At 40.3% G+C, this 23,971-nt stretch overlaps 1 protein-coding gene across 2 annotated transcripts in view; it reads right to left on the bottom strand.

The window, feature by feature from the left end:
* PLOD2 (procollagen-lysine,2-oxoglutarate 5-dioxygenase 2) overlaps positions 1-23,971 on the bottom strand; it is a 253,440-nt gene that overhangs the window by 113,910 nt on the left and 115,559 nt on the right. For both annotated transcript variants that reach the window (XM_054714121.1, XM_054714122.1), the window contains exon 4: positions 13,521-13,684. In XM_054714121.1, the coding sequence (XP_054570096.1) occupies positions 13,521-13,684 (164 nt within the window). The remainder of the gene's footprint in view (positions 1-13,520; positions 13,685-23,971) is intronic.

Genomic DNA, 23,971 nt, shown 5'->3' with positions numbered 1-23,971 from the left:
TCTTCCTCTGAGTTTCAGAAATGCAGCCAAACCATGTCTCATTGACATGCAATACTTTTTTAAAAAGACCAATATTATTCCTTTGAATTAAAAGAAACTGAATTTTACCCTTAATATTAAAATGTCATCAAAAGAATAAACGAAATAAGTCCAGCAATTTTACTGCTACCTAGAGAAAATAAGACAAAATAAGAACATGGCTAAATCAACCACTGGTTGCTCATTTTAATTATTTTTACCAAATAAAAAAAAATTTAAAAAACTGAACAATGGAAACTCTGAGGAGTAAGTCAATGCTGCATGGACACACACACAGGAACAAACTGAAATTATAACTAAAACTAGTAGCCCGTTTGCACGAAGATTCATGCAATAGACCTTCATTCACCTGGTTGCCTGCACCAGTTTTCTGCCAGCACCGGGGACCCAGGCCTTGGCTGTGGCCACCGCCTTCTGCCTTCTTTCAGGGTCGGGGCTTGGCCCCGGGCGGTGGCGTTGGGCTCGGCCGCACCCAGCATCCCTGCGACCCGATCGCAGGATCCGACCCCCAGGTCGGCTCCTGCAATCGGCGCCGGCACCCCGCTGGCGCCCAAGGCTGGGAAAGCCTCAGGCAGCTTTCCCGGCCTTGGGCTCCGCCACACCCCAACGTCCCTGCAACGGTTTCCTGGTGGGCGTGGTTTATGGGCGTGGCTTGGTCGGTGGGCGTGGCTTGGGCATAGCAAAGGTGTGGTCAATTTGCATATTTGTCTATTATAAGGCAAAATACAGAAAAACTTCCTGAATAATCAATGGAAGACTCAATGAACAGAATCCTGATACTGGAGGATGTAAAGAGGAAACTGCAAAGATATTGGTAGGAGGGGAGGAGGCGCTGGTAGGCTCCCACAGATAACAACTGAAGTTCAGGAAAGATACTCAGTGGTGAGGGATTGCCACTGAGAATTCTTGGGTCTAATTCCCAAGATGGGACCCCCAGCAGTGAGCACCAGAACTAAGAAGGGTACACACATAACATATGGCTGTGAAAAGCAGTGAGGTTGCTCTCTTCCATGGAGAGATGGCTTAAAACGCAGGCACCCTCATAAAGTGCCAACACACAAAATTCCCTGTGGAGCCAATCACCTTGTGCTCTGGCAGAGGGAGGGCAGAGTGGACTGGAGTTATGTGAACAGAAGCCAGGATTGGGGGCTTTGGGGTTAGATCTCAGAAGGCAGAAACCCTAGTCTCCTGTGCTGACTCATTCCTTAGTGCAGACATTGGCTATACAGGTGGATTTGTCTGGGGGAAAGACAGCTGACCACCTTATTGGAAAACACCTTGCCCCACCGGGTGGAATTTCTGAGACCCATTAATAGACTGAAATAACAATTAGCTTCCAGACAGAAGCAATTGCCCCACTCTGTGAAAAACTATCACCACACCTATTGATGATTGCTTGAGGGCTATTCAAGACGAAATCCTATCAATCTGTAGGCAGAGGCAGTCTCGGGAGGCTTTGAGTATTTCCTTGATCTAATTGAGTATTTCCCAGTCTAATTAGCATTTGACACTGTCCTGCACTAGAGAGTGAGAGGTGTAGCAGATCTACCTAATACATAGTCACAAACCCAAAAAGGCAGCAAAAATGAGGAGACAAAGAAACAACCCACAAATGAAAGAACTAGAGAATTCTCCAGAAGAAGAGATAAATGAAATGGAGATAAGAAATTTATCTGATATAGAGTTCAGAATAATGATGGTAAAGATGCTCAATAGCATGAGAAAAGATATAGTAACTATGAAAAAAGAAATAAAGCATTACATAGCAAAAATAAAGAACACATTGGAAGGAATACAGAACAGATTAGGGGAATCTGAGGATTGAATCAGTGAATTAGAAGACAGTGTTGAAAAAAATCACTCAATCCGAAAACCAGAAAGAAAAAAACAGGAGGGCAGCTTAAAGGAGATGTGGGACAATGTGAAACGTAACAATATTAGAATAGCAAGAGTGCCAGAAGAGGCAGAAATGGCGAAAGGTATACAGTGTTTGAAGAAACAACGGCAGAAAATTCCCTAACCTGGTAAAGGAAAAGTCACACAAGTCCAGGAGGCACAGAGAACCTTAAGCAAGAACCCAAAAGGCCCACACCCAGACACATCATAATTAAAATACCAACAATAAAAGACAAAGAGAGAATCTTAAAGGCAGTAAGAGAAAACCAAACTGTTACCTACAAAGGGGCTCCAATAAGGCTGACACCAATTTCTTATCAGAAACTCTGCAGGCCAGAGGGAATGGCATGAAGTACTCAAGGTAATGGAAAAAAAGGATCTGAAACCAAGATTACTATACCCAGCAAGATTATTATTCAAGATAGACAGTCAAATAAAGGGCTTGCTGGACAAAAAAAGGCTAAAGGAGTACATCACCACCAACCCAGCATTACAAGAAATGCTAAAGGTACTGCTGTAATGAGAAGAAATAGAGAAATCTAGGCATACAGAATTAAAATGGAAATAAATAAATAAGTGCATATCCTATATAATAAAAGCCTAATATGCAAATCGACCAAATGGCGGAATGACCCATGGAACGACCGGTCACTGTAACGTACACTGACCACCAGGGGGCAGACGCTCAATGCAGGAGCTGCCCCCAGCCTGCAGGCCCCAGGCTAGCCAAGACAGGTACCAGCAGGGGCTTCCCCCCGCCCCCATTGCCCCATCGGTCGCCCTGCAGATTGGCGCTGATCACCAACCAGGCCTAGGGACCCTACCTCTGCACAAATCTCGTGCACTGGGCCTCTAGTCAATAATAAACTTAAATGTAAATGGATTAAATGCTCCAATCAAAAGACATAGGGTGATTAGGCTAAAAGGCTAATTCCAATGTAACCCTGATATTTGGGGGGCTAGCAATCTGAATCTGTGCCAGCAATCTAATGAACATTCTTGATAACCTATAATTAAGTCATTGCCCCTTTCTCCACAAACTGGTCTTGCAAGACCTGTTACCTAAGTGCTCACATTATACAGTGGCCATAAACCATGACACATCCCCCTGGAGGGGGGTTATCAGCGCTGGCGCCAGATCAGGCCCTTAGGTATGTTCTCAAGACCCCCAACACCTGGGGCTTTTTGCAAAGCCCGTGAAAGGTCTGGAAGTATAATCCATATTATGGGGACAAAGACACCAAAAGGGTATAAAAGAGGGGCTTGTACCATATTGGTTGGCTCAGAATTTGAGAGGCAACCTCCTCTGAGTCCGCTGGCATAATAAAGCTGTGTAACTCCATTTCTCTAAGCATTGCTTGGTTTTTCTCCAGTCTTCTATAACAAGGGTAGCTGGTTTGATACAAAAACATGACCCAATTATATATGCTGTCTACAAGAGACCCACACAGGATGAAAGTGAAGGGATGGAAAAAAATTATCCATGCAAATGAAAAAGAAAAAAAAGCTGGAGTAGCAATACTCATATGACAAAATACACTTCAAAATGAAGGCCGTAACAAGAAATAAAAAGGTTACTACGGAACACTAAATGGATTGATCCAATAAGAGGATATAATCATGATAAATATACCATATATGCACCCAGTATAGGAGCACCTAAATATATTTTTAAAAAACTGCTAGAGGACTTTAACAGAGAAATTGACAAAAACACAATCATAGTAGGAGACTTTAACACCTTGCTGACTTCACTGGATAGATGTTCTAGACAAAAACTTAACAAGGAAACAGTGACTCAAAAGGACACACTGGATCAGATGGATTTAATAGACATTTATATAACATTTCACCCCAAAGCAGCAGAATACACATTCTTCTCAAGTGCACATGGATCATACACGAAGAGAGACCACATGTTAGGACACAAATCAAATCTCTACAAGTTCAAGAACACTGAAATCATATCAAGCATCTTCTCAGATCACAATGGAATAAAATTAGAAATCAACTATAGTAAAAACACACAAAAACATTCCATGTTATTAAAAAACTAGAGGCCTGTTGCACGAAATGTATGCATGGGTGTGGTCCCTAGGCCTGGCCGGCAATCGAAGCATGAGCATCTGGCATGGAAGGGCAGGCCACAGCTGACCTCTGGGCCCTGGGCAGAACCTGGGCCCCCTCTCGCATCTGCTTTGGCCTGGTGCTGCCCGCTCACCTGCTCCACCCTCCCGCCACGGTTTTACTCTTCTCGGGGCCTATTGGGGCTGGCAGCGCCTCCACTGCCGCCCGCTGCCAGTGCTGCATTGCCAACGCCTGCCATGTTCCGCGTCACCCCCGGTGGTCAGCACACATCATAGCGAGTGGTCGAACGACCGCCAGAGGGGACAATTTGCATATTAGACTTTTATCAGATAGGATATTATTAAACAATGAATGGGTTACCAATGAGATCAAGAAAGAAATAAAAAAAACTTCCTGAAAACAAATGAAAATGAAAAAAGAAAACAGCCCCAAATCTCTGGGACATAGCAAAAGCAGTCCTGAGAGGGAAGTTCATAGCACTACAGAACAACCTCAAAAAAACAAGGAAAATTAATAATAAACTATTTAACCCTACAACTTAAAGAAAGAGAACAATAAGAAAAGCACAGCCCTGGCCGGTTTGGCTCAGTGGATAGAGCGTCGGCCTGAAGTCTGAAATGTCCCAGGTTCGATTCCGGTCTAGGGCATGTACCTTGGTTGCGGGCACATCCCCAGTAGGGGGTGTACAGGAGGCAGCTGATAGATGTTTCTCTCTCATCGATGTTTCTAACTCCCTATTCCTCTCCCTTCCTCTCTGTAAAAAAATCAATAAAATGCATAAAAAAAAAGCCCAGAGTAAGTAGAAGGAAGGAAATAATGAAGATTAGAGCAGAAATAAATAACATAGAGACTAAATAAATAAATAAATAAATAAACCTGTAACCCAAGAGCTGGTTCTTTGAAAGGATAAACAATATTGATGAACCATTACCCACTGAAGAGAGATGACCCAAATAAATAAAATCAGAAATAAAAGTGGAGAAGTAACCACTGACACTGTGGAAATATAAAGGATTGTAAGAAAATACTAAGAACAACTATATGCCAACAAGCTGGACAATGTGGATTAAATGGAAAAATTCATAACAAATGCAATCTTCCAAAACTGAATGAGGAAGAATCAGAAAACCTGGATAGGCCAATGACAACTAATGAAATAGAAGCAGTAATCAAAAAACTGCCAGCAAACAAAAGCCCAGGACCGGATGCCTTTACAGGGGAGTTTTAGCAAACATTCAAAGAACTAACACCTGTATTCCTCAAACTATTCCAAAAAATACAGGACGAAGGAACACTTTCAAGCTCTTTTTATGAGACTAGAATTATCTTAATTCCAAAACCAGGTAAAGACACTACAAAGATAATTATAGGCCAATATCCCTGATGAACATAGATCCTAAAATCTTCAACAAAATATTAGCAAATCAGATCCAGCAATATATTAAAAAGATCATATACCATGACCAAGTGGGATTTATTCCAGGGATGCAAGCTGTTATAACATTCACAAATCAATAAACAAATGCATCACATAAACAAACTGAAAGACAAAAATCACATGAGCATATCAATAGATGTAGAGAAAGCATTCAACAAAATCCAACATACATTTTTGATAAAAACTCTCAGCAAAGTGAGGATAGAGAGAGCATATCTCAACATGATAAAGGTCTTATATGATAAATCTACAACCAACATCATACTCAATGGGCAAAAACTAAAACCATTTTCCCTAAGAACAGGAATAAGACAGGGATGTCTGCTCTCACCACCCTTATTCAACATAGTACTAGAAGTCCTAGCCATATCGATCCAACAAGAAGAAATAAAAGGCATCCAAATGGGAAAGTAGGAAGTAAAATTCTCATTATTTGCAGATGACATGATATTGTACATTGAAAACCCTAAAGAGTCCACCAAAAACTACTAGATTTAATAAATTAATTTGGCAATGTAGCCCGATACAAAATGAATACCCAAAAATCAATTGCTTTTTTATACCCCAATAATGAATTCTCAGAAAGAGAAACTAAACAAACAATCCTATTTACCAATGTAACAAAAAATTAAGATCCTTAGGAATAAACTTAACTAAGGAGGTAAAAGATTTGTACTAGGAAAATGACAGGACATTGTAAAAGAGATAGATGAAGACATAAATAAGGGGGGAAATATTCTGTGTTTATGAATTGGTAGAATCAACATCATAAAATGTCCGTATTACCCAAGGCAATCTAAAGATTCAATGCAATCCTCATTGAAATACCAACAGCATATTTCATAGAACTAGAAAAATACCCCCAAAATTTATATGGAATAAAAATAGACCCCGAATAGGTGTACCAATTCTGAGAAAGCAGAACAAAGTTGGAGGAAACACAATACCAGATATCAAGTTATACTACAAAGCCACCGTAATCAAAACAGCCCGGTAGTGGCACAAGAGCAGGCATAGAGATCAATGGAACAGAACAGAAAGCCCAGAAATAGAACCATGCCATTCAGCTCAATTAATATTTGACAAAGGAGGCAAGCGCATACAGTGGAGTCAAGACATTCTCTTCAATAAATGGTATTGGGAATGTTGGGCAGATACATGCAAAAAAATGAAACTAGACCACCAACTTACACCATACACAAGAATAAACTCAAAACGGATAAAAGGCTTAAATGTAAGTCGTGGAACCATAAAAATCCTAAAAGAAACCATAGGCAGCAAAATCTCAAACACCTCTCATAGAGTTATGTTTGCAGATAAATCTCCTAGGGCAACGAAACTAAGGAGAAAAATAAACAAATGGGACTGCATCAAAATAAAAAGCTTCTGCACAGCAAAAGAAACCATCAACAAAACAAAAAGGGAGCCCACTTTATGGGAATACATATTTGGCAATGACACATCTGATAAAAGGTTAACATCCAAAATATATAAGGCACTCATACAACTTAACAAAAGGAAGACAAACAATCCAATTAAAAAATGGGCAAAGTACCTAACTAGACACTTCTCCAAAGTGGACATATAGATGGCCAAGAGACATATGAAAACATGCTCGAAGTCACTGATCATCAGAGAGATGCAAATTAAAATGACAGTGAGGTATCTCACACCTGTCAGAACATCTACCATCAACCAATCATCAAATGACAAGTGCTGTTGGAGAAAAGGGAACCCTAGTACACTGCTGGTGGGAATGCAGACTGGTGCAGCCATTATTGAAAACAGTATGGAGTTTCCTCAAAAAAATTAAATATGGTATTGCCATTTGACCCCACTTCTAGGAATATAGCCTACGAAACCCAAAACACCAATCAGAAAGAATGTATGAACCCTTATGTTCATAGTAGCACCATTTACAACAGTTCAGATCTGGAAACAGCCCAAGTGCCCATCAGCAGATGAGTGGATAAAAAAGAGCTGTAGTACATTTATACCATGGAGTACTATACAGCAGTAAAAAAGATGAATCTCTTACCCTTTGAGACAGCATGGAGAGGCCTAGAGAGTATCATGCTAAGTGAAATACGTCAGTCATAGAAAGAAAAGTATTGCAGGATCTCGCTCATATGTGGAATCTAATTAACAAAATAAACTGATGACTGGAGTGGATCCAGTGACATGGAAGTATGGAACAGAGTGTGAAATCTCGGTGGGAAGATGGGGGTAGGAGGTAACCAATCAAAGACCTTGTATGTATATATGCATAACCCATGGATGCAGTCAGTGGGGTAGTAAGTGCCTGCGGGGGCCGGGGGGGAGTGCTGGAGGGTGTTGATGGGGATGAGGGAAGGAGACATATGTAATACTTTCAACAATAAAGATTAAAAAACAAAACAAACAAAAAAACACTTGAACAATGCAATTTTTAATCATGTGATCAACCTTCTCTGATAAAAAAATACATGCAAGCAGACCATGACATTTTACTGTTTTTCAAAAATTAATATATTCCCTTATTTTTTGTATAAGTCCCAAACATCCTAAAAAAGTGAAAAGTAATTACAGTTGACCCTTTAACAACATGGGTTTGAACTATCTGAGTCCACTTAGATATGGATTTTTTTCAATAAATATATAGTTGGCCTTCCATTTCCCATATATGTATTCAACCAGCTGTAGATGGAAAATAGCAATTTTGATCCAAGGTTGAGAATCAACAGATTTGGAAGGCTGACTATATGCACTGTTTTACACCATTTTATGTAAGACTTGAGTATCCATGGATTTTAGGAACCAATTTCTCTCAGACACTGAGTGACCACTGAAGTTTTTGGGGAGTCAAAAGTTATGTGTGAATTTTTGACTATGGGAGGATCAGTACACTTAACCCCATTCTGTCCAAAGGTCAAATGTGCATATATTTTCATAGTACGTGATATATATTTTATATGATTTATATTTTTCTATTAAACTCAAATATTTCAAATAAATAAAATTTCTCATATTCTGAAATTTTCCTTATATGGAAACATGTTCACTCTCCATGATGGAGATTTTTTTAAATTTAATGATATACCCAGAAACTAAACTCATGTCCCTTAAATAACTCTCAACATATTAATGGCCCTGACTAGTGTGGCTCTGTTGGTTGCACGTTGTCCCCTGCACCAAAAGGTTGTTGGTTAGATTCCTGGTCAGGGCACATGGCCACAATCCCAGCTAGAGGGCTTGTAGGAGGCAGCCAATTGATGTCGATGTTTCCCTTTGTCTCTCTCCCTCTCTCTGAAAATCAATAAAACTATTTTTTTTAAATATTTCATTCATGAAATTACATAAACTTTTATTGAGCGTATTTAGATTTTCTAACATATCTTTAAGTATTTTATTATGAAACTAGAGGCACAAATTTATGCATAGGTGGAGTCCCTCAGCCTGGCAGGTGATCAGGACCATGGGGGGCGGGGGGCGGGCTGGCCAGCTGAGGGGAGGGACGGAGGGAGGTTGGCTAGCTAGGAGGAAGAACCATGGGAAGTTGGTCAGCTGGGAGGAGGGACTGCGGGAGGTTGGCCGGCTGTGGGAGGTTGGCTGTGGGAGAGCACTGACAATCAGGGGGCAGCTCCTGCATTGAGCATCTGCCCCTTGGAGGTCAGTGTGTGTCATAGCAACCAACTGACCGGTTGTTCGGTCGTTTGGTCTTAACAGTCGCTTAGGCTTTTATATATATAGAAGTATGAGCATTATGTTTTGATGCCCTTGTATGATCTCTTTCCCACTTAATAAATACTTTTCCTTAGTGAAACCTGCTCACAGAGGCACTCACATGGTAGGTGTCTTTTTGCTATGTCTACAGAAATTAAACTCCTGAGTAGCTATCTCATGATCTAGATGAATTTACATATTTCATTATGCATGTTATGGTTGGGAAAAAACCATAAATACAAAATAAAACATCACAGAGTTCCACAGCAAAATGGGTTTTTAAACTACCTAGAACTTAACGATAATTTAAAAGATTAGTCTTACTGAAGGCCTGACAGTTTGGAGGCAGAAGTAGCACCAATCTACAATGCTAGTGTTCAGACAAGAAGTCAAGAGTGAGAAGCCTCCTGAGAGAGAGGCTTTGCCAGTTCATGAACTGGAACTCTAAGGGAAGCTGCTAAGACAATGAAGATGGAGTGACCAGTAACAAAAATCCGAGGTTCTGACTTGAACATGGGAGTAAAATCCAAAGGTGGTAGTTAGATAGATTAGAAGAAAATAGAATGGTCAAGAGATCCCACAAAACTATGAACTACAGTTGTATTGAGACTGAGAGAAAAGGCGGCTAAAAGTTGGAAGTACAAACTGGAATTTAAGGTTTTGGAAGTGTAATATTTATATGGGCTAACAAAGTTCCCAGGTACAATTATGAGTTATGGCTCAGGGTTGAGCATCAACCGATGAACCAGGAGGTAATGGTTCAATTCCTGGTCAAGGCACATGCCCAGGTTGCTAGCTTGATCCCCAGTAGGGGGCATGCAGGAGGCAGCCGATCAGTGGTTCTCTCTCATCATTGATATTTCTATACCGTTCTCCCTCTCCCTTCCTCTGTGAAATCAATAAAAATGTTTTTTAAAGTGCAGATGAAAAGAGCTGGAACTGAGGCATCTCAAAGAACGTTAAACTACTTGCTAAAGGTTTCATTCCATAACTGGCTGAGCAAAGCCTAGAATTCAGACATGCTGCTACTTAAAGGAGCACGTATTTTAACTAGCCTAAATAGCTATAGGTAAATCACTGAAAAACATCTATTCTCCCAATGCAGCTTGCATGTCTAACATGTCCCCCCATCCTGTTTGAGTATACCTTCTGGGTAGATGTTTACATTAACCTCAGTCTAAAAAATCTCTTTGAGTCATAATAATGTCCAATGTCAAATTTTACTTTCTTTTTTTTTTAAAAGAAAGGAAAAATGAGATAATTTGTTCCATTAATCCATGGTGGCATAGTGAATGCAACATTTGAAGTATATCAGACATTGCAAGTTCAATCTTTTTGACTAGTGAATTTCAAGACAAATTACTCATTTATTCCAATATATGTAAAACACAGATAAAATTAAGCAATGCCTATTTTTTAAAGCTACCTGATTGTAGCTTGTACTTTTTTTGTAAGTTAGAGAATTTACTAAATGCGTTGTCCTATAGCCAGAAAATTCTCAATGACACTATAACCAGAAGACCTGAATCTATATTATTTTTCTTTTAACACTTAAAGTCATTCAATGAAGTCACTTAAATTGGGAGAACAAAGTTTTTTCACTTATAATTTGGAAATAATAACACACTGACTAATGTTGCTAGGGGCATTATCTATAATAATAAAGGTGTAATATGCTAATTAGACCGGACGTTCTTCCAGACAACCTTCCAGACAAAGCCGGGGCTGCGAGGAAAGCCCGGGTCCTGGGTGCCTGCCAGCAGCCAGAGTGAAGCCTGGGTCCCAGGTGTCTGCTGCAGCTGGAGGGAAGCCTGGGTCCCGGGTCCTGCCAGCGGCTGGAGGAAAGCCCAGGTCTGGGTGCCTGGCAGTGGCCAGAGGGAAGCCCAGGTCCCAGGTGACTGCCAGCGGCCGGAAGGAAGCCTGGGTCCTGGGTGCTGGAGGGAAGCCAGTGCCGGCAGCCAGGGGAAGGAAGGCCTTCTCTTGCACGAATTTCGTGCATCAGGCCTCTAGTCCTATCTAATAACAGACAAATATGCAAATTGACCATACCTCTGACCCACAAGCCACGCCCACAAGCCACACCCATCATCCAATCAGAGCGAACATACAAATTAACCCAAACCAAGATGGCTACAGCCACAGAGAGCAAGGTTTCCTAGGTAACAGAGGAAGCCAAGCTTTCCACCTGCCCTGGCCAGGCCTAAGCCTCCACTCAAGCTACAAAGTTTCAATTATAGAAGGTAAACAAATTCAAACAAATGGCGGCAGAATGGAGCTTGAGAGAGCAGGCCAGGGTTGCTGCCGGCAACAGGGGAAGCAAAGCTTTCCGCACACCCTGGCCGGGCTCACCTGTTTAAGGCAACAAAGTTTCAATTATAACGCCAACACAAATGGCTGCCGGTCTCGGAGGGAGCCCGGAGCTTGGCTCTGCTCCAGGCTACAAAGTTTCAATTGTAGAATGTAAATAAATTCCAGATACCACGGCCTCCGCTTGGGTTGCCAGGGGGCGTGGCCGGCCTGCAAACCACCACAGGCCTCTCGCTCAGGCCACCCCACACCCCAAGGGAACCCCCACCTGATCCGGGATACCCTTCAGGGCAAACCAGCTGGCCCCCACCCCTGTACCAGGCCTCTATCCTATCTAATAAAAGAGTAATCTGCAGATTGATTATCACTGCAACACACAATATCACTGCCCCCATGTGGTCAAAGATCCTGCCCCCATGTGGACACAATATGGCCACCATAAGATGGCCAGCAGGAGAGGGCAGTTGGGAGGCTCCCGGCCTGCAAGGGAGGGCAGTTGAGAAGGACCAGGCCTGCAAGGGAGGGCAGTTGAGAGGGACCAAGCCTGCAAGGGAGGGCAGTTGGAGGTGATCAACCCTGCAGGAGAGGGCAGTTAGGGGTGACCAGGCTGGCAGAGGAGGGAAGTTGGGGGCAAACAGGCTGGCAGCAGAGTGGTTAGGGGGTGATCAGGCTGGCAGGCAGAAGCAGTTAGGGGCAATCAGGAAGGCAGGCAGGCAAGCAGTTGGGAGCCAGCAATCCTGGATTGTGAGAGGGATCCCAAATTGGAGAGGGTACAGGCTGGGCTGAGGGACAACCCCCCTCCATGCACGAATTTCGTGCACCGACCGGACATCTAGTATATAAAAGCCCAGCAACCGTTATGGCGGAATGACCAGAATGACTGGTCACTATGACGTGCACTGACCACCAGGTGCAGACGCTCAAAGCAGGAGCTGCCCCCTGGTGGTCAGTGTGCTCCCACAGTGGGAGCGCTGCTCAGCCAGAAGCTGGGCTCATGGCTGGTGAGCGCAGCGGCGGTGGCGGTAGCCTCTCCTGCCTCCATGGCAGTGTTAAGGAGTGGCAAGCGAAACAGTAAGGAGTGAGCAGGCAGGCAGTAAGGAGCGAGCAGGCGGGTGGTAAGGAGCGAGCCGATGGGTGGATAGGAGCGAGAAGGCAGGTGGTTAGGAGCGAGAGGTCCTGGATTGCAAGAGGGCACAGGCCAGGTTGAGGGATCCCGCCCACACACACACGAATTTTGTGCATTGGGCCTCTAGTATGATGTAATATATACGGGAAAATGCTTTGTCAGCTATAAAATGTACTCTGTATTATAAACTGACTAGAGGCTCGGTGCATGAAATTCATGCACGGGGGGGGGGGTGATGTCCCTCAGCCCAGCCTGCACCCTCTCCAATCTGGGATCCCTCTCACAATCCAGGACTGCTTGCTCCCAACTGCTCGCCTGCCTGCCTTTCTGATTGCCCCTAACCACTTCTGCCTGCCAGCCTGATCACCCCCTAACCATTCCCCTGCCAGCCTGATTGATGCCTAACTGCTCCCTTGCCAGCCTGTTTGCCCGTAACTGCCCTCCCCTGCAGGCCTGGTCACCCCTAACTGCCCTCCCCTGCAGGCCTGGTCTCCCCCAACTGCCCTTCCCTGCAGGCCCGGTTGCCCCCAACTTCCCTCATCTGCCGGCCTGGTCACCCCTAACTGCCCTCCCCCAGCAGGCTTGATCGCCCCCAACTTCCCTCCCTTGCAGGCCTGGTCCCTCCCAACTGCCCTCCCCTGCTGGCCTGATCACCCACAACTGCCCTTCCTTGCAGGCCTGGTCTCTCCCAACTGCTCTCCCCTGCTGGCCATCTTGTGTCCACATGGGGGCAGCCATCTTGTGTGTTGGAGTGATGGTCAATCTGCATATTACTCTTTTATTAGATAGTATGTAATTTTTCCATAGTAATAAGATAATGGTTATTTAAAACTATGTCTATAGTTATACATATAAAAAGGTGGTTTCATAATTATTTATAATTACTATAACTTACATTACACTTTCTGCCAGAATCTTACCCACCTCCGGAATTCAGGTAGCGTTTCCCAATGTGTACAACAGGATACTTGTCTGCTAGTCTCTTATCTGGCCACAGAATTCCATCTGCTGCAAATACCACTTTGTGGTTTGACCTTTGGAACTTTTTTAGAACTTCTTCTGGACTGCCAGCAAATATGACATCAAAGCTGTTTAGTGAAGGGAAAACATTTTAAAATATATTTTAAAACATACATAAACCAAGAAACAGTCTCTAATAACAGTCAGAATTTAGACTACAACACAAGATTAACACCAACTATTTAGAGAATACACCAAAAAAGTTTACCTCAACTTAAAGTATATGCATAGTATTAAATTATTAGTGTTTGCATTACATTGAAAATTGAGGTCCATATAAAGACAACTTTTGTAGTATTAGTCTTACTATTTTTCATTAATCACTTGTTCAACTAAATCAAAATTTTAAGTGTTGAAATGTTAAAATGTCAGTAGCTTGCTATCTAATAATATAGACACAATCATTGATAGAACTTACCATTGTTACTACCTAATGTTTCAATTTAATTTGTACCCATCCATTATAATTTCTGAAGATTTCACTGCCTTGAAAAAAATGTGACCAACTACTAAGTGACATCAATATTTATATATGAAATTTATATTTTAATCACAACTAAGCCTGAAATCCTAAAATAGTGTATAGATAAGCACATCTTTTTAAACCTCAATAAATTTGAAAAACAATATAAAAATTGATACTTTTATTTAATGTCTATAGTTTCACTGATTTTATACAGACTTTATTCCTCAGAGCCTATTTACAGCATCAAAATGACATAACAGCCGAAACTGGTTTGGCTTAGTGGATAGAGCGTCGGTCTGTGGACTGAAGGGTCCCGGGTTCGATTCCGGTCAAGGTCATGTACATTGGTTGCGGGCACATCCCCGGTGGGGGCTGTGCAGGAGGCAGCTGGTCGATGTTTCTCTCTCATCGATGTTTCTAGCTCTCTATCCCTCTCCTTTCCTCTCTGTAAAAAATCAATAAAATATATTTTTTAAAAAATGACATAACAAAATATGAAATATAAAAGCCACTACCTAATATATTCCTACTCTATAATAAGTTCTCTATTCTTGCTATAACCACAACTTCTTTTGCATTTTCCTATTTTACATCAGAGTACCTCAAGGCCAAAGGTTTCCAAAGATGAAAACTTTATGACTTAATATCCCAGGTAACAAACAATAAAGCAAACTAATGCTCTTTAATTCAGCACCATGTCTTCCTCAAGTCAATAGTCCAGAGGCACTGCTGTGACATCTAAATGGAGGAGGAAAGAGGCTGCCTCTTCAAGCTAGACTTCCTCTCAAGGAGCTTGTTAATATGCTAGGATAGTAGTAATACATCAAGAAACATTTAGTAACTTCATGAAAATTTAAATTCTTTGTAGTAAAAAGAATTACACATGAGGATTGCATTGAATCTATAGATGGCTTTGGATAGTATGGACAGTTTAACAATGCTGATTCTACCAATCCATGAACACAGTATATTCTTCCATTTGTTTATATCTTCCTCTATTTCTTTTTTCAACATCCTATAGTTTTCTGAGTATACGTCTTTTACCTACTTAGTTAAGTTTATTCCTATGTATCTTAATTTATTTGTTGCTATGGTAAATGGGATTGATTTTTATTTTTTAGTTTCTCTTTCTCTGAATTCACTGTTGGTATATAAAAAAGCCATATATTTCTGGGTGTTAATTTTGTATCTTGCTACATAGCCGAATTCAATTATTAAGTCTAGTGGTTTTTTGGTAAAAGATCTATACGCGGAAAACTATAGTACACTGAAAAAAGAGATAGAGAAAGACATAAACAGATGGAGGAACATACCATGTTCATGGATTTGTAGAATCAACATCATTAAAATGTCCACACTATCCAAAGCAATCTATAAATTCAATGCACTTCCCATTAAAATACCAATGCATATTTCATAGACCTAGAATGAACTTTCCAAAAATTCATCTGGAATAAAAAAGACTCCGAATAGCTACAGCAATCCTAAGAAAGAAGAACAAAGTAGGTGGGATCTCAATACGAGATATCAAGCTGTATTACAAAGCCACTGTTCTCAAAACATCCTGGTACTGGCACAAGAACAGACATATAAATCAATGGAATAGAATAGAGAACCCAGAAATCAACCCAAATCACTATACTCAATTAATATTTGACAAAGAAGGCATGAACATACAATGGAGTCAAGACAGTCTCTTCAATAAATGGTGTTGGGACAATTGGACAGATACATGCAAAAAATTTAAACTAGAACACCAACTTACACCATACACAAAATAAACTCAAAATGGATCAAGGTCTTAAACATACAACGGGAAACCATAAAAATTCTAGAGGAATCCACAGGCAGTGAAATCTCAGACATATGCCGAAGCAATTTCTTCACTGATAACTGCTCCTAAAGCAATGGAAACGAAAGAGAAAATAAACAAATGGGACTACATCAAAATAAAAAGCTTTTGCACAGCAAAGGAAACCATCAACAAAACAAGTAAGTCCACTTCATGGGAGAACATATTTGCCAATGATATCAAGTATAAGGGTTTAATCTCCAACATTTACAGGAAACTCATACAACTAAACAAAAAGAAGATAACCCAATCAAAAAAATGGGCAACTGACCTAAATAGATACTTTTCAAAAGAAAACAGAACGATGGCCAAGAGACATATGAAAACCTGCTCAAAGTCACTAATCATCAGAGAGATGCAAATCAAAATGACAATGCAGTACCATCTCACACCTGTCAGAATGGCTATCATCAACAAATCAACAAATGACAAGTGCTGGTGAGGATGCGGAGAAAAAGGAACCCTCGTGCACTGCTGGTGGGAATGCAGACTGGTGCAGCCACTGTGGAGAACAGTATGGAGTTTCCTTAGAAAACTAAAAATTGAACTCCCATTTGACCCAGTGATCCCACTTCTAGGAATATATCCCAAGAAACTAGAAACACGAATCAGAAAGGATATATGCACCCCTATGATCATAGCAGCACAATTCACCATAGCTAAGATTTGGAAAGAGCCTAAGTACCCATCAGCAGATGAGTGGATTAAAAATCTGTGGTACATCTACACAATGGAATACTACGCTGCGGTAAAAAAGAAGGAATTCTTACCATTTTCAACAACATGGATGGAGAGCATTATGCTAAGTGAAATAAGCCAGGCAGAGAATGATAAATATCACATGATCTCACTCGTTTGTGGAATATAATGAACCACATAAACTGATGAACAAAAACAGATCCAGAGACAGAGAAACATCAATCAGAATGGCAAACCTCAGGGAAGGTAGGGACGGTGGGGGTAAGGGAAAGAGATCAACCAAAGTACTTATATGCATGCATATAAGCCTAATCAATGGACACAGACAACAGGGGAGTGGGGGCATGAATAGGGAGTCGGGGTTAATTGGGGAATAAGGACACATATGTAATACCTTAATCAATAAAGAAATTAAATATAAATAAATAAATAAACATATTGATCTTGAAAAAAATGGTAATAAATTATCTAACCCTACAATTTAAGAATTATAAAGAGAGCAACACGAAAAGCCCAGAGTAAGCAGAGGAAGGGCATAATAAAGATCAGAGAGTGGTGAAAATGGGCATCCCTGTCTTGTTCCTGTTCTTAGGGGAAATGGATTTAGTTTTTGCCCATTGACAATGATGTTGGCTGTAGGTTTGTCATATAAGGCTTTTATTACGTTGAGGTATGATCCCTCCATTACCCCTTAGCTGAGAGTTTTTATCAAGAAAGGGTGTTGAATTTTGTCAAATGCTTTTTCTGCATCAATTGATATGCTCATGTAATTTTTGTCTCTCAATTTGTTTATGTGATGTATCATATTTATGGATTTGGGGATATTGTACCAGACTTGCATCCCTGGTATAAATCCCACTTGGTCATGGTATATGATCTTTCTAATGTAATGCTGGATCCAATTTGCTAGAATTTTGTTGAGGATTTCAGCATCTATGCTCTTCAGGGACATTGGCCTGTAGTTCTTTTTTTTGTAGTGTCTTTCTCTGGTTTTGGAATTAGGGTAATGCTGGCTTCATAGAAAGAGCTTGGAAGTGTGCCTTCCTCTTGAATTTTTTGGGATAGTTTGAGGAGGATAGGTTTTAGCTCTTCATTGAATGCTTGGTAGAACTCCCCTGTAAAGCTGTCCGGACCAGGGCTTTCATTTGCTGGAAGATTTTTGATTACTGCTTCAATTTCATTGGTAGTTATCAGCCTATTCAGGTTTTTTTATTCTTCCTGATTAATTTTTGGAAGCTTGTGTTTTACTAAGAATATGTCCATTTAATCTAGGTTGTGCAGTTTGTTGGAACAGAGATGTTTAAAGTATTTTTTCATAATCCTTTGCAAGATACCTAGTTTAGAAATTGCTGTTTCTTTGCTGATTTTTTGTCTAGAGGATTTATCCAGTGGTGTCAGTGGGGTATTAAAGTCCCCTACTATGATTGTATTGCTGTCAATCTCTCCCTTGATATCTTCCAGAGGTATTTTTTATGCATTTGGTGCTCCCGTATTGGGTGCATATATGTTTAGCAGAGTTATATCCTCTTGTTGAATTTCTCCCTTTAGTATTATGAAGTGGCCCTCCTTACCTCTTGTTATAGACTTCCCTTTGAGGTCTATTTTGTCAGATATTGCTACCTTAGCTTCTTTTTTCATTTCCATTTGCCTGAAAAAAATTTTTCCATACCTTATCTATCAAGTCTGTGTGAGTCTTTTGTTCTGCGGTGGGTCTCTTGTAGATAGCAAATATATGGGTCATGTTTTCTTATCCATTCAGCTACCCTGTGTCTTTTGATTGGAGCATTTAATCCATTTACATTTTAGGTTGTTATTGATAGGTACTTGTTTGTTGCCATTTTTATTATTTATTCCTGTGTTCCTTCTTCTCTTTCTATTTCTTCTTGAAGCATAGTAACCTCCATCTTGGGTAAAAACTGCTATTTAAAATTTAACCCTGCTATTCTGGCTTCTGTAAACATTTGCTTGCTTAAATAATAGGGAAAATAAGACTACTCCCATTCCAGAGAGGCCATAAACTATGCCCCAGACAGAGTTGTCAGTGCTGGTGCCAGGCCAGGCCTTGAGATATGGTCTCACGGCCTGTCCCAGCACACAGGACTTTTTCTCAGAAGGTCCGGAAGTCTCATTCCAAATTTGGAAAACAAAGAGCTGAAAAACATAAATAAGGGAGACTTCCACCATATTGGGCCCCAGAATTTGAGAAGCAGGATTTTCCTCTGGGCCTGCTAGCGCTAGTGGAATGAACAGGACTCCTAATTAATTTGGCTTATTGATTAAGGCACCTTCTGATTTACAATATAACATTCTCTTTACAGTAGTCTCTTTAGTATTTCTTACACTGCTGGCTTGGTTGTAATAAACTCCCTTAGCCTTTTTTTGTCTGTCAAGGTTCTGATTTCACCTTCAATTTTGAATGATAGCCTTGCTGGGTACAGTATTCTTGGATTCAGTCCTTTGATTTGCATCACTCTGTATATGTCATTCCATTCACTTCTGGCCTGGTGTGTTTCTAATGAGAAATCAGTTGATAGTCTAAAGCAGTGGTCACCAACTGGTGGTCCGAGGACCACTGGTAGTCCATGAGGTCTGAAAGTTCGGAGACTGCTGGTCTAAAGGGAGATCCCCTGTAGGTAACTTTCTGTCTCTCTCTGGTAGCCTTTTAAATTCTTCCTTTGTTATTGATGTTTGCCAATTTTATTATGATGTGTCTTGGTGTCCAACTCTTGGTTTCATCTTGTTTGGGACTCTGTGTGCTTCTTGGGCTTGTGCGATTTTTTTCTTCCCCAAATCAGGGAAGTTTTCTGTCATTATTTCTTCAAACATGTTTTCTATTCCTTTCTCAGCTTCCTCTCCTTCTGGCACCCTTATTATGCAGATGTTGTTTCATTTCCTATTGTCCCAAAGCTCCTTTAGTCTCTCCTGCTTTTCAATTTTTTTCCTGAAGAACCAGCCCCTTAAAGCAGCCTCTAGACAGCTAATACAGCCACACCCAGCCTACACCTTGAGTTGTACAAAGGACACAAAGACTCTGAAGAGCCCTCAGGGACTGGGTTAAAAGGGGCTGTTCAATACAGCACCACCCCCACCCAAAGCCCTGTCAGTAACAGACGCTTGAGTGATTAGATTGACAGCAGGCAGACAGGCAAAGCGGGCAGATTGGTCCCACCTGCTTGCAGCCAAAGCCTGTGGACACAGACACAAACAGAGGAGCGGTGGATCCCTTGGTACTTCAACAGGGTGCTCACTACCTAACAGGAAACTGGGAAGTGGCAGACAGAACCGAAGAGTGGGGTCTTAAACCAGCCCTTATGGGGCATTAAAACAGCTGAAATGAACAACACTTCACTGTTTTATTTAATTTTTTTTAATTTAAATATTTTTTCTTCATTCAAATCCCAGTTCTGCCACTTGCTATCTGACCTTAACCAAGTCAGTTACTTAAATTATTTATGCTTCAGTTCTTTATGTATAAAATCAAAGAGAAAGTAGCATCTATCTCATCGTTATTGTAAAAAATAAAAATTAAGAACACCACATTAACACAATCTATAAAGTTAACAAAAATTAACTGAAAGGGACTAAAATAAGAGGGGCAGCAGAAGAAAAAGTCCCCTTTGGGTTTACACCAATTTATAATTTAAAATAATTTTATTTTTTGTCCAGCTGGAGTAGCTCAATGGTTGAGTGTTGACCTATGAACAAGGAGGTCACGATTTAATTCCTGGTCAGGGCACATTGCTGGGTTGTGGGCTCGATCTCCAGTGGGGGTGTGCAGGAGGCAGCCAATCAATGATTCTCTCTCAGCATTGATGTTTCTCTCCCTTCTTCCCTGAAATCAATTAAAATATATTTTAAAAATTAATTAATTAAATAAAATAATTTTATTTTTGGCCAGATAAATTTTAAATAAAAATAAATATGTTCTAACTAAAACCTCAAAACAATTTTCTGACTGTTGACATAAAATATTGAATTAATCTGACTTCACAAAATAATATTTATATAACAATATCATTTCTACTTTTTTTTTTTTTTTTTATAAATAAGTACAAGTTATTTCCTCAGTATGGCCACTTTCAAATTCTGCCTCCTGAGATAATTTTAGCTTTTCTAACGAGGGAATTTTCCTCAAGACTACTATTTGTTGATATAATTTTTATTAGTAAATATTAGGAAATAAGACTAGTTTTATCAGTAATTGAGCCATGAGAGGCGAGGCAAATAAACCAAACCATCTGAGACTGGGAATGTCAGACAGGTGGCAGAGGAGCCCCAACACACCGTCTGGAGTTGGACACAAAGTGCTTATATCAGAGAATCATGAGTGGAGACTTGGGCCAAACTGATTAAAAAATGTTGCAGGCAGCATCACAGATTCAAAGTTATACATGCACATGTGGAAAGCGAATGTCTTCTGTCTCTGTAAGCCTAGGGAAGGACACAAGATCTACACAGTCAGTACATATGAAGTATTTACAGAAGTCAATAGCTTGAAAAGGGAGAATTGTGGCAACTTTTACTTTTATAATTTAGTATTTTATAAGCATGTGTTACCATTGTAACAAAAAGCAATTATTTTAAAGCAAACTGTGAAGGCAAAAGTATTTTATTCTCATAATAAAATGAGAATTTTATTTTTTTAATTTAAGGTTGCTGAAATATTTCCATTTTATTCTAATGGCATTGTTATTTCTGTGTTTAACTACTTTAGAATATTTCTTTGAATCAATTTAAAACTTTTCATTCAAGTTTTTTCTATTTAAAATTACTTTGGCTACAAAAACCCAAGTAGTCAAAAAGGTCAGAAAAATAATTCTCATAGGAGGAACTCAGTCCATTTAAATATGAAGAACAAAATAAAACTTTATACAGTTAACTGTGGTAAATATTCCTGGGTCATGCAAAGACACTTAGGTTCTGCCTGTGGGGTCAGACTGAGTCCTGGATCAAATTGGTCAGTGTTCTATCTCAAATGGGTTACTGAAACTTTTACAACCATTTGTCCTTCTAGAGCAGTGATGGGCAACCTTTTGAGCTAGGTGTGTCAAACTTCGCCAAAAAACTGAGCATAACTCGGGTAGTGTGCCACTTTGAGGAAAAAACATTATTTCGCAAATGTTTCAGGAGCAGCAAATGTTTCATCCTCGGCATGTGGCCGCCTCAGCGGCTGCGTATCATCAGAAATGGCTACACGTGTCAGTGCTGACACGCGTGTCATAGGTTCGCCATCACTGTTCTAGAGTCTTCCCTGTTTTGGTGGCATCATCAACCATAGTCACCCAAACTGAAAATCTTTCATGCAACCTTGCCAACTCCCTTTCTCTCCCTTGCCTTCTCTCTTCAAATTGTTTGCCAAATACCATTGATTCAATACACTTAATCTATTTAGCATTCAAATCCTCTCCACTCCCATAGAAGACCCTGGACTAGATTAATTCAAAAGCCCGTAAAACGGGCTCCATGTTACCCATCCCCTTTCCACTTCTAATAAGGACTGACACCTCTCCTGAAAACCATTCTGTGCCTGTCTCAGAATAGATCAATGGTTCCCAATGGACCATATGGTCTCTGTTGCAAGGACTCAACTCTGTTGTTATGGTCCAAAAGCAGCCAGGAAATATGTAAACAAATGGGCATAGCTGTGTTCTGATAAAACTATTTTTACAAAAGCAGACATGGGCCAGACCACAGTTTCCCATCCTGGCCTATAGAACAGTCTAAACGAATCAACCTCACATTAATAACTTTGCATTAAATAACCTGTTCTAAAGACAAACTAAAGTATTTGATCTCTCATCCATGTCTTTACTCATGGTATTTCCTTTGCTTAGCATGCCTTTTCCCAAAGAGGTCCAAACCATTCAACCTCAAGGTCTATTTCAAATGTCACCTCCTCTTCAAACCTATACTGCATCAGCCTAAATGGAAAAGATCACTTCCTTCCTCTTAACTTCCACAGCTCATTTCCTCTCCCCTTTCACAGAACGTTTTTTCTTTTTGTGCTGGGACCAGACGGCATGGTTTTCTTTCGTATGTCAGATCCACATCTTTATTTATCTGTGTATTCCTCTAATCTTAGATTTTGAAGATAGCCAATAAATATTTGTTGAACAAGTAAATGAATAAATTAATCCCAAGTTTCAACAAAAAGCTGGGTATTTAGAAAAAAAGCAACAGGAGTGTTCCCTAATTCTCTGTTTGTTCCTCCCCAATCCAACACTTTCTTCATCATCACTTAAGCCAAAAGCTGTAATCATCCAAACTAGTAGTGGCTAGTGTTTAAAAGCTTAAAGTTGATGAAAGTGAAGCATACAAGTAGCAACACACCTATGCTGCCTTTAATCATGTCTCCACCTTAAATACATATCTATTTCCATAGATAATTAGTACTATAAACCAATATTATGAAACCACCCCTACACCCCCAAAAAGTTGATAATGTCCACCCAGTTGAACCTGCAGAATAAATTACAATAAAATCACAGTGGAAGCAATTAAATTAAATTTCAGAAGTGGGGATGATTAAATTATTCTAGACATTTTGGAGGAAATGGAAAGAATCAGCTTGTATAAAGTAGGTCCTTTTTGTTAACTTTTTTTTTTTCCAGAGAAAGGAAAGGAGAGGGAAAGAGAAACATTGATCGGTTGCTTCCCACAGGCGTCTAGACTGGGGATCAAACCCACAACTTGGGTATATGCCATAAATTGAACCAGCGACCTTTCAGTGCACTGGGCAACACTCCAACTAACTGAGCCACACCAGCCATGGAAAAGTAGGTACCATTTTTTAAATGAAATTTACTGTGAAGATTTTCTTCTAAATTGACTATAATTGTTTTGACAGGGTTTGGCTGGAGAGTCATTTTCTCTAAATTATTTTTGGGGTGTGACCTAGTGCTGGAATAACAACTAGCAGAGAGGCAGCTAAGGAGACAATGCTGGGAAGACAAAAAAACTGCTCCAACTGCTGGCTATTTGCAGGACCATAATCACCAGCATTTGTGGCTGGGTCAGCCTCTTTATTTTTTAAATAAATGTTAATATACGGTTAATTAATGAAAATTTCCCTTTAGTTTTAAAATGATAGTTAAATATAATCTCTGCAACGTGAGTACTTAGAACTGACACATATTTAGTGCACAATATGTATTCATCCAGGCAAGAAATAAAGAAACCTTTTTTATAATCCCTAGAATCTATTATTATGTAGCTAGAACAGAATAATATATTCTATATCTGGCGATATAGAGAGCTATGAATAGAAAAATGTATGCAGAGGAGAAGGTTTCTGTCCAAGTCAGCCCCCCATATTTTCCACTTAACAGATGCTTAATA

The sequence above is a fragment of the Eptesicus fuscus genome, chromosome 3 (assembly GCF_027574615.1).
Source record: "Eptesicus fuscus isolate TK198812 chromosome 3, DD_ASM_mEF_20220401, whole genome shotgun sequence".
Lineage (NCBI taxonomy): Eukaryota > Metazoa > Chordata > Mammalia > Chiroptera > Vespertilionidae > Eptesicus > Eptesicus fuscus.
Note: the sequence above shows the minus strand (reverse complement) of the source record. Positions and strands in the feature narration are given on the sequence as shown.